The 14,733-nt window shown below is 36.9% G+C and overlaps 1 protein-coding gene and 1 pseudogene across 1 annotated transcript; both read right to left on the bottom strand.

Moving 5' to 3' along the window:
- LOC120882208 overlaps positions 1-14,733 on the bottom strand; it is a 933,819-nt pseudogene that overhangs the window by 577,533 nt on the left and 341,553 nt on the right.
- Positions 5,529-6,461, bottom strand: LOC120854760 (olfactory receptor 4C46-like). The gene has a single exon (XM_040228997.1). It carries the CDS (start codon positions 6,456-6,458, stop codon positions 5,529-5,531), a length of 930 nt encoding a protein of 309 aa, XP_040084931.1. The 5' UTR covers positions 6,459-6,461.

The following is a 14,733-nucleotide window of genomic DNA, read 5'->3' as shown; positions in this document are numbered from 1 at the left end:
CACGGTTGGGAGACTGTAAACAATTCACAAGCTGTAAAAAGTCCAGGGGAACCTGTTAGGCAAGCTAGAGAGTTATCAGAGGGGGTTTGAACTGAAACATTCCTTTCAAATGCAGAAGACAGAAGCCCTGAGTTGACTTTTTCCAGAGTGTGTCAGAAGAGTGGAAAAGCACAGTACTATAAGGCAGGCAGATTCTGGTTTTGGGGGGTACATGCTCAGGAAATTCCAGGGGGAACCCTGAGGGCTGACTCGTCTTGCCCATCAGGTCTCTCCACATGACCTTGTCATGGGTGGGATCTCCCGTGCTAGCTCCCGGCAGATCACACCATTGTGATTATCTGGGTCATGAAGATTTTTTTGTACTGTTCTTCTGCATATTCTTGCCATATCTTCTGCTTCTGTTAGGCCCATACCATTTATGTCCTTTATTGAGCTCATCTTTGCATGACATGTTCCCTTGTCATATCTAATTTTCTGGAAGAGATCTCTAGTCTTTCCCATTCTATTGCTTTCCTCTATTTCTTTACACTGATCACTGAGGAAGGCTTCCTTATCTCTCTTTGCTCTTTTTTGGAACCCTGCATTCAAATGGATATATCTTTCCTTTTCTCCTTTGCTTTTTGTTTCTCTTATTTTCACAGTTATTTGTAAGGCCAACTCCAACATCCATTTGGCCTTTTTGCATTTCTTTTTCTTGGAGATGGTGTTGATCCCTGCCTCCTGTACAATGTCGTGAACCTCTGTCAATATTTCTTCAAGCACTCTGTCTATCAGATCTCAGTGGATCAGAACACATCTTTTGGATTTCTCTTTATTCATCACTAAAGTCTCAGCAACTATCAATGTATCTGTTACATTCCTTTGGTTCAAAAATACTTGTTATTTAATGAATGAAGAACAAACCAGATGAATGGATTACATTTAGACTAAATTTGCCTTTTGTGAGACAGATCTACATACTTTTCAAACTGCTTTTCATAAGAGCTATATGCTACATGAAAATGAGAGGGCAACAGGCAGGAAGGCTAGGGGTCTTCAAATTGAGGAAATAGGCTGCAAGTGTCAAAGGTTTTTTATCTCTCTCTTAAGTGGCAGACTTTATTTTTCTGGGCTCCAAAATCATTGCAGATGGTGATTGCAGCCATGAAATTAAAAGACGCTTACTCCTTGGAAGAAAAGTTATGATCAACCTAGATAGCATATTCAAAAGCAGAGACATTACTTTGCCGACTAAGGTCGGTCTAGTCAAGGCTATGGTTTTTCCTGTGGTCATGTGTGGATGTGAGAGTTGGACTGTGAAGAAGGCTGAGTGATGAAGCATTGATGCTTTTGAACTGTGGTGTTGGAGAAGACTCTTGAGAGTCCCTTGGACAGCAAGGAGATCCAACCAGTCTATTCTGAAGGAGATCAGCCCTGGGATTTCTTTGGAAGGAATGATACTAAAGCTGAAACTCCAGGACTTTGGCCACCTCATGCAAAGAGTTAACTCATTGGAAAAAAAAAAAACCTCTGATGCTGGGAGGGATTGGGGGCAGGAGGAGAAGGGGACGACAGAAGATTAGATGGCTGGATGGCATCACTGACTCGATGGACTTGAGTCTGAGTGAACTCCGGGAGATGGTGATGGACAGGGAGGCCTGGTGTGCTGCGATTCATTGGGTCGCAAAGAGTCAGACACGACTGAGCGACTGAACTGAACTGAACTAAATGGCAGATGGAAACAAACTACAAGTGTCAGAGTGTTTTCCCTTGTCCATACAAAATTAAAAGGCGGTTTCTCTTAAAATTCTGTGTTGCCATAATGGCACCTGACTCCACCCGAACTGAACTTAACTTTTCTCAAACCTTGAGCTAATCAATGCCTTTTTCTTATGGAAATGTTTTCCATTAGTTATGTTAATGAACTATGTGTTTACCCTAGACTCTGTGTTCTTCAAGTTGATTCAACTTAAGACTCAGAACAGATAAGGGTTCAAAAAATCTGTACATTTTACTGTTGCATTGTTCTCCTAATCTATGTTAATGAAAGTATATATTTATTTGGAAAACTGCCTTTCTTCAAGATTTATGTCCATCATTTTATGGCCTAGGATGACTCACCTGGTGCAATGCTATCTCAAAGTGCATACTGTGGGTGATAGGCCTGGTGCCACTCTGAGTTTTGAGACATCTCCTTTCTCTAATAAACAACTTTCTGAATAGGTATATAACATACTGCTAACAGGACTAGAAAAAGTCAGTTTTCATTCCAATTCCAAAGAAAGGTAATGCCAATGAATGCTCAAACTACTGCACAATTGCACTCATTTCACACACTAGTAAAATAATGCTTAAAATTCTTCATACCAGGCTTCAGCAACACGTGAACCATGAACTTCCAGATGTTCAAGCTGGTTTTAGAAAAGGCAGAGGAACCAGAGATCAAATTGTCAATGTCCGCTGGATCATTGAAAAACCAAGAGAGTTACAGAAAAACATCTATTTTGGCTTTATTGACTATGCCAAAGCCTTTGACTTTGTGGATGACAATAAACTGTGGAAAATTCTGAAAGAGATGGGAATATTAGACCATCTGACCTGCCTCTTGAGAAACCTGTATGCAGGTCAGGAAGCACAGTTAGAACTGGACATGGATCAACAGACTGGTTCCAAATAGGAAAAGGAGTACGTCAAGGCTCCTTGTATATTGTATATTGTCACCCTGCTTATTTAACTTATATGCAGAGTACATCATAAGAAATGCTGGGCTGGAGGAAGCACAAGGTGGAATCAAGATTGCCAGGAGAAATATCAATAACGTCAGATATGCAGATGACACAACCCTTATTGCAGAAAGAGAAGAAGAACTAAAGAGCCTCTTGATGAAAGTGAAAGAGGAGAGTGAAAAATTTGGCTTAAAGCTCAGCATTCAGAAAACTAAGATCATAGCATCTGGTCTCATCACTTCATGGCAAATAGATGGGGAAACAGTGGCTGACTTTTATTTTCTTGGGCTCCAAAATCACTGCAGATGGTGACTTCAGCCATGAAATTAAAAGACGCTTACTCCTTGGAAGGAAAGTTTTGACCAACCTAGAAAGCATATTAAAAAAGCAGAGACATTACTTTGCCACCAAAGGTCCATCTAGTCAAGGCTATGCTTTTTCCAGTGGTTATGTATGGATGTGAGAGTTGGACTATAAGGAAACCTGAGTGCTGAAGAATTGATGCTTTTGAACTGTGGTATTGGAGAATACTTTTGAGAGTCCCTTGGACTGCAAGGAGATCCAACCAGTCCATCCTAAAGGACATCAGTCCTGGGTGTTCATAGGAAGGAATGATGCTAAAGCTGAAACTCCAATACTTTGGTTACCTGATGCGAAAAGCTGACTCATCTGAAAAGACCCTGATGCTGGGAAAGATTGAGGGCAGGAGGAGATGGGGACAACAGAGTTGGTTGGAAGGCATCACCAACTCGATGGCTATGGGTTTGAGTGGACTCTGGCAGTTGGTGATGGACAGGGAGGTCTGGCGTGCTGTAGTTCATAGGGTCACAAAGAGTCGGACATGACTGAGAGACTGAACTGGACTGAACTGAATGGTTGTCAGAGGGGCACACTTTTCCCCCCTTCTGATGTGTAAGTCAGAAAATTTATCTCTGTTATACCTTAAAAAGATTTTACACAAAAACTCTGAGCAATCAAGCTTTGTCACTGGCCCTGGATTGAATTTCTCTCACCTGAGGCCAAGAATCCTGGTGTCTTTCATGGCTCAGCTGCAACGTTTCAGAAGTAAACTTCCTAAAGTAAAAAAAAAAGTGTTCATAAGATGATGAAGTCTTCCTAAAATAGGAAAACTATCAAGGTAAAATATTTGCTCATATGATGACATAATAAGTTTATTTTTTTTTATTCCTAGGATAAGCAAGAGTAAAACAAATTGTGGTTTCCAAAAGAAAAAAAAATTGTCTTTGATTCTGTAAAAGATAAGTTACAAAAAATTTCTCAGTCCCCACTCATAGTTTTTCTGTATTTTAGTGAATGTTTTCATTTTCATTTATGCTTCATTTATCGTGAACCAGACCTTGTGCTATTTGCAGAATTTATTATCATGTAGGCAAGTGCTTAATGACCATGTACTTAATACATTGAACACCCTACCAGACATTAAAACATTATTTTATTGAAACATCACTCTCTCTGTTGGTTTATGAGCCTAAGTTGGTGATGTGACCTTTACAGAATAATTTTTGATGCTGAAGGAAGTTTGTAAATTGCATTACACTTGTTATTTACTCCTTAGTGGTTAAATAGTTCATTATTTTTATATTCCTATAGTAATTACATATACAGTATTACAGTCAACATATTCTCAGTGTCTATGATGCATAAAAGTCTTTCCAGGAGGCACTAGTGTAAAGAACCTGCATGCCAATGCAGGAAACATGAGACTTGGGTTCGGTCCCTGTGGCTGGAAGGTCCTCTGGAGGAGGGCACAGCAAACCACTCCAGTATATTCTTGCCTGGAGAATCCCATGGATAGAAGAGGCTAGGAGGTTACAGTCCATAGGGTGCAGACTCAGACACAACTGAAGTGATTGAGCATGCATGCAAAAGTGATGTATAAAAATTAGCAGGTTATTAATTCAAATCACTAGAATTTAATTATATATAATTAAACATATATGCACATAAGTAGCATATGTATTAATACTAATATAACTGATTTTATACTGGAGTGGATAGCGATTCCCTTCTCCAGAGGATCTTCCCAACCCAGGAATTGAACGGGTGTCTCCTGCATTGCAGGCGGATTCTTTACCAACTGAGCTATCAGGGAAGCCTTAATGAAAATCATTAGAATTTACTGATATATAATTAAACATATATGCACATAAGTAGTGTATATTAATACTAATATATAACTAATTTAGTATATAATATTGCTAATATATATTGCATATGTATAATAAATGCATATATGTATATACATTTGTATGTATATGGACAGAAGGATACATATATAATTCAGAACAATCCCTGTATTAATAAATAATAACTGGTATAATTTTGCTACACTTCTATCATCATCTCCTGGCTATATATATCATAGCCATTAATAACATGGTTAGAAAGGTCAGTCACTTTCTAATTACTGGTTCTTCAATGTTACTGTTTGGGAACAAACTCTTTACTGCTTGTTTTCTGACATGCAAAATGGGGATGATAGTAGTGCCTACTTTTCTGTATTGTTAAAAAGCTATCTTAACATTTATTTTATTTTGTTTTATTATGATGAAAGCTTATGAATACTTATACAATGAGGGAGCCAGTAAAACTAGACTAGTTTGGCAGAGCTTTTCAAATATGGAAACAGTAGCCCAAGTCTATGTCTTTCCTCTCTTTTGTTGCCTCCATTTCTTCTCCTCTTCTTTCAGCATCAATCATTTGCAGTTTCATTTTTATCTCATAGGCATTCTTGGCTGATGTCATCAATAATGTCCTTTGGATTATACGTAAGTTGAATGAATACTGGGTTCCAGGCACATTTTATGCCTCACCTGAAGTCACTTTCCTACTACACAGTTTCCTAATGGCATTTTTCATCTGGTCATTTCTCAAAGTATAGATTAAAGGATTTAACATGGGAGTTAACATAGTGTAGAATACAGAAACTGCTTTATCAACAGGTAAAGTAACTGTTGGTCTCAGGTACACAAATAAGCAGGGCACAAGGAACAGGATAACTGCTGTGATGTGGGAGACACAGGTGGAGAGGGCCTTACGTCTAGCTTCTAAGCTATGGGCCCTTAGGGAGCGCAGAATAATCACATAAGAGCCGATCAAGAGGAGAAAGTTCGAAAGACAGATTAAACCAGTGTTGGCAGGAACAAAGAATCCTAGAATATGAGTGTCAGTGCAGGCAAGATTGAGCAAAGGGTTCAGATCGCACATAAAGTGGTCTATGACATTAGGGCCACAGAAGGGTAAACTGATGATGAAGAGGATCTGTATAGTTGAATGAATAAAGCCCCCCACCCATGCCACTCCTACTAGCAGTCCAAACAGCCGCCGATTCATGATGGTCGTATAGTGCAAGGGCTTACAGATGGCCACATAGCGGTCATAAGCCATCACAGTGAGCAGGATGACATCAGCACCTGCAAATATATGTTCCCCAAAGACTTGGGTCATGCATTCATTGAAAGGGCTGGTTTTCTTTTCATAGAAGGAATCTATGATCACTTTAGGGGTATTGACACAGGAATAGCAGGCATCAATGAATGAGAGATGAGCCAAGAAACAGTACATGGGGTACCCCACTAATGGGCTGGTGATGATGGTGACAATTGTGAGCACATTTCCTACCATAGAGACTATGTAGACAACCAAAAAGACAACAAATATAATTTTCTGCATCTTTGGATTCTGTGAGAGTCCCAGTAGAATAAACTCCATCACATTGTTTGCATTATCCATGTATCTTATGTTATTATTAATTATGTTACCTGAAAAAAGTCATAATTTATTAGCTCAACCTTGAATTAAGAGTGCCAATGTAAGAAAAATGCACAGATTCTACTGACTTCTGAATTTTAACATTGTTTTTTTAAGATAGAAGAAAAAGTTCTGATCTTTTGAAGATTATTCAAATTCTCTCCTGGGTGAAGGTGATTTTTAATATATAGACATGCAAACCCCTATGCAGACAGAAGCCGCAGATGATCTTTAGGCCATGTGAGATAGCTCACAACCTAATGTGATTCAGTAGATTTCAGGTACAGTGTCAATGAAGACTGAAGAGGGATAGAAAACGCATGCAAAGCCTGTGAATTCAAAGCTAAGGAATTTCACTTTTATTGTTAGGAAATGGGAAGCCAGCACAAGTAATTGAGAATATGAGTGTAAGATAGAGCGGGATTCAAAAAGAGAGATTTGGGGGTATAACTCTAGTAAAGGTGTTGGTATGTCTGGAATGAAATGGCTTTAAATTTAGTTTGGAGATAGAAGCCAGAGAAAAGAACCCCTGGCAACAGATTAGTTGTAATTGTTGACATAATGAAAGGATACAGGAGCTACTGCAATACATTTAATAAAGCATATCACCCAAATCTCAGCTTCTCCTGTTCTGCCTGAATTGTAGGAGATGCATCTAGACTCAAGTTCAATCCCGGAGTCAGGGAGTTCCCCTGGAGCAGGGCATGACAACCCACTCTAGTATTCTTGCCTAGAGAATCCCTTGGACAGAGGAGCTTGGTGGACTACTGTCTATAGGGTCACAAAGAGTCTGAACTCATTCACAACTGAGCAAGCATGCATCACTTAAATCCAACAGCTTTTTAATAGCTAATTACATACTTTTAATGGTTGGTTTCTATATGCATGGCATGGTACCAACCTGTGTGGATGTTATTATTTCATTAGTTTTGCAGATGAGAAACAATCTCAGAAAATCATGTTAATAATAATAATGATAGTAATAATAAAAATCTTATTACCGTAAACTTCCTGAACACTTACCTTACTCTCAGGTATTTTGTAGGCATTTGTTTTTTAATTCTTATCACAAACTTATGAGACGATTGCTACCCTCATTTTATGCTGATTTCACACATTAAGAAATATGTAGCATAGAGAACTTAAGAATCCAGTCTAAGATCAGCCAGATCATAAATAACAGAAGCACAATTGGATTTTTTCCTCCACATCCTTAACCCATGCTCTACATTGTCGTAATAAACAATGCTTACTAAACTCCTTTCAATACAATCATAATAACTATAATTATTTAAATTCAACATCAGAGGTAAGTATATATGAAGGAAATTGATCATCAGACACAGATACATATACACACACAAACACTAGATACACCCACAGTATATAACTTATTGATGGTGGTGGTTTATTCACTAGGTCGTGTCCAACTCTTGTTAACCCATAGACTGTAACCTGCAAGGCTTCTCTGCCCAGGAGATTCTCCAGGCAAGATTACTGGAGTGGGTTGCCATTTCCTTCTCCAGGGGATCTTCTCGACCCAGGAATCCAACCTGGGTCTCCTGCATTGAAGGCAACTTTTTTACTGATTGAGCTATGAGGTAAGCCTCTAATATTGATAGCCATGTGGCACTTCTTTCATTGAAGGTCTACTTTATCCTCTTCCCTTCAATTCCAATTCTCTTCTCTCTCCAATTCCAATCAAAAACATAATCCCACAGACTCTCTTGAAAAGTATGGACAGTGACAGTCCCAGTGGTAAAACAAATTGGTTTGAGAATCAGAAAGACAAGGTAAGAATCTTGTTTTTCCCCACTTGCAACTTCATGATCTGGGGTATATTTCTTGGTGCCTTACATTTTATTCCCTCTAAAATCAAGTGAGAACATTAATGTCCACCTCACAGGCTGTTATGAGAAGTGATTGAGGAAACATTTATGAACATACCCATCACACAGTTCAGGACACACAAAGGACCTTGACTTCTTCTTCTTCTTTTTTTTTTTTTTTTTTTTGCCCGTGCGCCCAGAAATAGGAAAAAATCAACATTTTGAGCAATAACACATAGAAACATTTAACCATGCTTTAAACTTAGGAAGAATTATCTTCAACTTTACTTTAAAAGAAGCCATAGAGACCCATATTAGGCACAGTGGTTTATTTCAGGAAGAGTTCTTCATGTTTGTGTTTGAAATAAACAGGTTATGATTTAATATTCACATTATATCTTTTGTGCATACAATGATTTTAAATTTTGTTTGCCTTGATCATGTCAGTCTTTGTCATGATCATTCTTAATTATTAAATAAGTATCTCACAGCAAATGAAGAATATCTGGTATTAGTGAGCTGGATCTTATAAATTTCTTTATCTCTATGAGCCTCAAATTTTTTCATCTGCAATTTAGATTAATGACACCAATTAATTACCTCTTGAAGAAAGGGGTGAAGATGAAATGCTCTATTACTCTATTTAAGTAGAGTTAAAATATGATGATTATTGTATATGGTAATTAGCAATCTTTAATAAGCATCAGCTCTATTGAAAAGCTTACCTTCTGGTTTTAAATTATTTAATGATATTTGAGGGTGTTCAGAAATAACCCTGTCTTCAAATCGACCTCCTCTTGGGCTAAGTAACTTTCAACATAAAAAATATGATGCATTCAAAACAGAATATTCAGTCTCACAGTCGATGTCTTTTAATGGGTCTAAATCTTTCCTTCTAGCCTACAGCCTCAAAAACATTTCACAGAAAACCTGGAAGTTGAATTTAGAATGGATTCACTCAGAACACTCTGGAGAAATGATCATCTGTAGATGGCTCTGGTCCCATAGGCAGAAGGCAGAATGCGTGGTGGGAAACACATTCCAAAGGGTCATTCCAACCTCGATGAACCTTGATCTGGAGAGTGTAAATAACAAAAAAGACATTTTCACCTGTGATGCAAGGATATTTAAAGTAGTTTCTACAAAAGTCCAAGGACTTTTCTTGTAGATTCTATCTTCTCACCAAGGAATTAATTATCTCTTTTGATAGAAAAGTTTTGCCTTGGAAGCGGGTATTCTGGAGAGACAGACCTGAGAAACAGTCATTCTTGAGTGGGGAATTGTATTCCCTGCAGTTCAGTTCAGTTGCTCAGTCATTTCCGACTCTCTGCGACCCCATGGACTGCAGCATGCCAGGTCTCCCTGTCCATCACCAACTCCCGGAGTTTACACAAACTCATATCTATTGAGTCGGTGATGCCATCCAATCATCTCATCCTCTGTCATCCCCCTCTCCTCCCACCTCCAATCTTTCCCAGCATCAGAGTCTTTTCAAATAAGTCAGTTGAAAAGAGTCAGTATTCCCTGCACTTGCAACCAAAATATGAGGGTCCCCTTTCTGTCTGAACCTGGGTTTCTAAGAAAACTTAATGGCATGTGGCTAGAAAAGATGGCTTAATTCCAGCATGGGAACATGTGACATAACTTATGCACACATGTTGGAAAGAGAACTTCTATTTTCTTATAAATATTAAATCTTTTCTTAAAACCTAGTACTGATTTCTTCAGAGTTAGATCAATGAAGGCATAATATTATTGGAAGCCATTTCAAAGTGCCTGAAATAAAAACCTTTTAAATTTCTCCCACATTCTTCTGAGGCAATGGAAGTAAACAGAAAGTCTTAGAGAATCAAGATAATTGATCTCTGGGATCCATATGGTGGTCAGCAATCAACACTAGGCAATAGTAAATAAACATTTGAAAGATATCTAAAGCATAAGAAGGGAGCCATAAAACAAACTACAAGTATTTTTCAACATTATGGTCACTTTGTATTACTTTTTTAAGTTATTCTAGTGGCCAATGATGTTGAGCATTTTTTAAAATGTTGCTAAGAGTGTATCTTCTTTTTGGAGGAGGGGTTTCTTTTCAAGTTCTTCATGTAATTTAAAAATTTAATTATGGGTTCTTATTTATTGCTATAAGTGATTTTTATATAGTCTGGGCATATGTATTTTGTCATTTGTATGATGCATAAAGATATTTGTATATAAAATGTTATGTAAATATATATATAATTAAATATATATACAAACTTTTATTTTTTTCTCCTGATTTGTGGCTTTCCTTTTATTTTTTAAAAGGGATGATATCTGATGAACAGGAAAGCAACAGGCTTTTTCTTTTTTTTTTATAGTTCATGTTTATTGTAGTGTATCTCATAAATACTATTTTACCTCAAGGTCAAAAACATTTCTTCTACAATTTTTATGTTTAGATTTCACATCCAGTTCTCTGGTTCATTTTCCATGAGTTTTTGTGTATAGTGTGAAGTAGTGATTAAGGTTCTTTATTTTTCTTTGTATATGAATGTCCAATTAATGCAATATTGTTTAAATATATATATATATATATATATATTTGCATCGAATTAGTTCGATAGCTTTGTTAGAAAAGTTATACTTTAGATCTGTCAATGAACATTCTGTTTCAATAGTGCGTAGCTTGGTTTGTGGGAATTTTATATCTTGAATTTAGGTAGAATTTATATCTTGAATTTAGGTAGAATAATTTCTTTTTGGAGAATGATTTTCTATTTCAGATTTTTAATAATAATATCTTTCTATATAAATTTCAAAATAGGATTGTCAGTTTCTTAAAATATTCTGTGGACATATCTCCCCCTTTACTTATATTTTTATTGAAGGATAGTTGGCTTATAATTTTCTGTTTCAAGTGTAAAGCAAAATGATACAATTATATTGGGTTGGACAAAAGGTTTAGTCAGATTTTTCCAACAACTTCTGGAAAGAATAGAATCAACTTTTTGGCCTACCCTGTATATATTTTAAAAATGCATACCTCAATATTCCTGTTTTTACTAGCATTTTGTTTCAATTTCAATTTCTTTATTTTTTAATTTAAATTTATTTATTTTAATTGAAGGCTAATTACTTTACAATATTGTATTGGTTTTGCCATACATCAACATGAATTCACCACGGGTGTACACGTGTTCCTCATCCAGAACCCCCCTCCCACCTCCCTCCCCGTACCATCCCTCTGGGTCATCTCAGTACACCAGCCCAAAGCATCCTGTATCCTGCATTGAACCTGGACTGGTGACTTATTTCTTATATGGTATTATATGTATAGAACAGTCAATTTCAATTTGCAATCGCTATTTTTGCAGAAATAATTTTGATATTTTGTGTTGACATTGTATGTTGTGACATTGTTTAATTAACTGAGTAAATATATTTGATTGTTTTTAATGTCCTGAATATATATACCTTTATATTGATTTTATCTAACCAATAATATATTTTTTAATTATTGCCTTTACTCAGCTTTATGTCTTCTATTTCATTTTCTTTTTTTTAAAATTAATTATTATTTTTTTAATTTTACTTTACAATTCTGTATTGGTTTTGCCATACATTGACATGAATCCACCATGGGTGTACATGCCCTCTCAAACCTGAACCTCTCTCCCACCCCCCCCTCCCCACAACATCTCCCTGGGTCATCCCCGAGCACCAGCCCCAAGCGTGCCATATCCTGCTTCGGACATAGACTGGCAATCCGATTCTTAAATAATATTATACACGTTTCAATGCGATTCTCCCAAGCCATCTCACCCTCTTCCACTGAGTCCAAAAGTCCGTTATACACATCTGTGTCTTTTTTGCTGTCCTGCATACAGGGTCATCATTGCCATCTTTCTAAATTCCATATATATGTGTTAGTATACTGTATTGGTGTTTTTCTTTCTGGCTTACTTCACTCTGTATAATCGGCTCCAGTTTCATCCATCTCATCAGAACTGATTCAAATGTATTCTTTTTAATGGCTGAGTAATACTCCATTGTGTATATGTACCACAGCTTTCTTATCCATTCATCTGCTGGTGGACATCTAGGTTGTTTCCATGTCCTGGCTATTATAAACAATGCTGCGATGAACATTGGGGTACATGTGTCTCTTTCAATTCTGGTTTCCTCAGTGTGTATGCCCAGCAGTGGGATTGCTGGGTCATAAGGTAGTTCTATTTGCAATTTTTTAAGGAATCTCCACACTGTTCTCCATAGTGGCTGTACTAGTTTGCATTCCCACCAACAGTGTAGGAGGGTTCCCTTCTCTCCACACCCTCTCCAGCATTTATTGCTTGCAGATTTTTGGATCCCAGACATTCTGACTGGTGTGAAGTGGTACCTCATTGTGGTTTTGATTTGCATTTCTCTAATAATGAGTGATGTTGAGCATCTTTTCATGTGTTTGTTAGCCATCCGTATGTCTTCTTTGGAGAAATGTCTATTTAGTTATTTGGCCCATTTTTTGATTGGGTCGTTTATTTTTCTGGAATTGAGCTGCAGGAGTTGCTTGTATATTTTTGAGATTAGTTGTTTGTCAGTTGCTTCATTTGCTATTATTTTCTCCCATTCGGAAGGCTGTCTTTTCACTTTGCTTATATTTTCCTTTGTTGTGCAGAAGCTTTTAATTTTACTTAGGTCCCATTTGTTTATTTTTGCTTTTATTTCCAGAATTCTGGGGGGTGGATCATAGAGGATCCTGCTGTGGTTTATGTCGGAGAGTGTTTTGCCTATGTCTCCTCTAGGAGTTTTATAGTTTCTGGTCTTACATTTAGATCTTTAATCCATTTTGAGTTTATCTTTGTGTGCGGTGTTAGAAAGTGATCTAGTTTCATTCTTTTACAAGTGGTTGACCAGTTTTCCAAGCACCACTTGTTAAAGAGATTATCTTTACTCCATTGTATATTCTTGCCTCCTTTGTTGAAGACAAGGTGTCCATATGTGTGTCGATTTATCTCTGGGCTTTTTATTTTGTTCCATTGATCTGTATTTCTGTCTTTGTGCCAGTACCGTACTGTCTTGATGACTGTGGCTTTGTAGTAGAGCCTGAAGTCAGGCACGTTGATTCCTCCAGTTCCATTCTTCTTTCTGAAGATTTCTTTGGCTATTTGAGGTCTTTTGTATTTCCATACAAATCTTGAAATTATTTGTTCTAGTTCTGTGAAAAATACCACTGGTAGCTTGATAGGGATTACATTGAATCTGTAGTTTGCTTTGGGTAATATACTCATTTTCACTATATTGATTCTTTTGATCCATGAGCATGGTATATTTCTCCATCTATTAGTGTCCTCTTTGATTTCTTTCATCAGTGTTTTATAATTTTCTATATATAGGTCTTTAGTTTCTTTAGGTAGATATATTCCTAAGTATTTTATTCTTTTCGTTGCAATGGTGAATGGAATTGTTTCCTTAATTTCTTTTTCTACTTTCTCATTATTAGTGTACAGGAATGCAAGGGATTTCTGAGTGTTGATTTTATATCCTGCAACTTTACTATATTCATTGATTAGCTCTAGTAATTATCTGGTGGAGTCTATGTTGAATAGTAGCAGTGAAAGTGGGCACCCTTGTCTTGTTCCTGACTTTAGGGGAAATGTTTTCAATTTTTCACCATTGAGGATAATGTTTGCTGTGGGTTTGTCATATATAGCTTTTATTATGTTGAGGTATGTTCCTTCTATTCCTGCTTTCTGGAGAGTTTTGATCATAAATGGATGTTGAATTTTGTCAAAGGCCTTCTCTGCATCTATTGAGATAATCATATGGCTTTTATTTTTCAATTTGTTAATGTGGTGAATTCCATTGATTGATTTGTGGATATTGAAGAATCTTTGCATCCCTGGGATAAAGCCCACTTGGTCATGGTGTATGATGTTTTTAATGTGTTGTTGGATTCTGATTGCTAGAATTTTGTTGAAGATTTTTGCATCTATGTTCATCAGTGATATTGGCCTGTAGTTTTCTCTTTTTTTGTGTGGCATCTTTGTCAGGTTTTACTATTAGGGTGATGGTGGCCTCATAAAATGAGTTTGGAAGTTTACCTTCCTCTGCAATTTTCTGGAAGAGTTTCAGTAGGATAGGTGTTAGCTCTTCTCGAAATTTTTGGTAGAATTCAGCTGTGAAGCTGTCTGGACCTGGGCTTTTGTTTGCTGGAAGATTTCTGATTACAGTTTCAATTTCCGTGTTTGTGATGGGTCTGTTAAGATTTTTATTTCTTCCTGGTTCAGTTTTGGAAAGTTGTACTTTTCTAAGAATGTGTCCATTTCTTCCATGTAGTCCATTTTATTGGCATATCATTGCTGATAGTAGTCTCTTATGATCCTTTGTATTTCTGTGTTGTCTGTTGTGATCTCTCCATTTTCATTTCTAATTTTATTGATTTGATTTTTCTC

Source organism: Oryx dammah, unplaced genomic scaffold (genome assembly GCF_014754425.2).
Source record: "Oryx dammah isolate SB20612 unplaced genomic scaffold, SCBI_Odam_1.1 HiC_scaffold_2, whole genome shotgun sequence".
Classification (NCBI taxonomy): domain Eukaryota; kingdom Metazoa; phylum Chordata; class Mammalia; order Artiodactyla; family Bovidae; genus Oryx; species Oryx dammah.
Note: the sequence above shows the minus strand (reverse complement) of the source record. Positions and strands in the feature narration are given on the sequence as shown.

Excerpts from the sequence above, each read along its gene's own strand:
- LOC120854760 (XM_040228997.1), bottom strand. The coding sequence starts at position 6,458 with ATGGATAATGCAAACAATGTGATGGAGTTTATTCTACTGGGACTCTCA.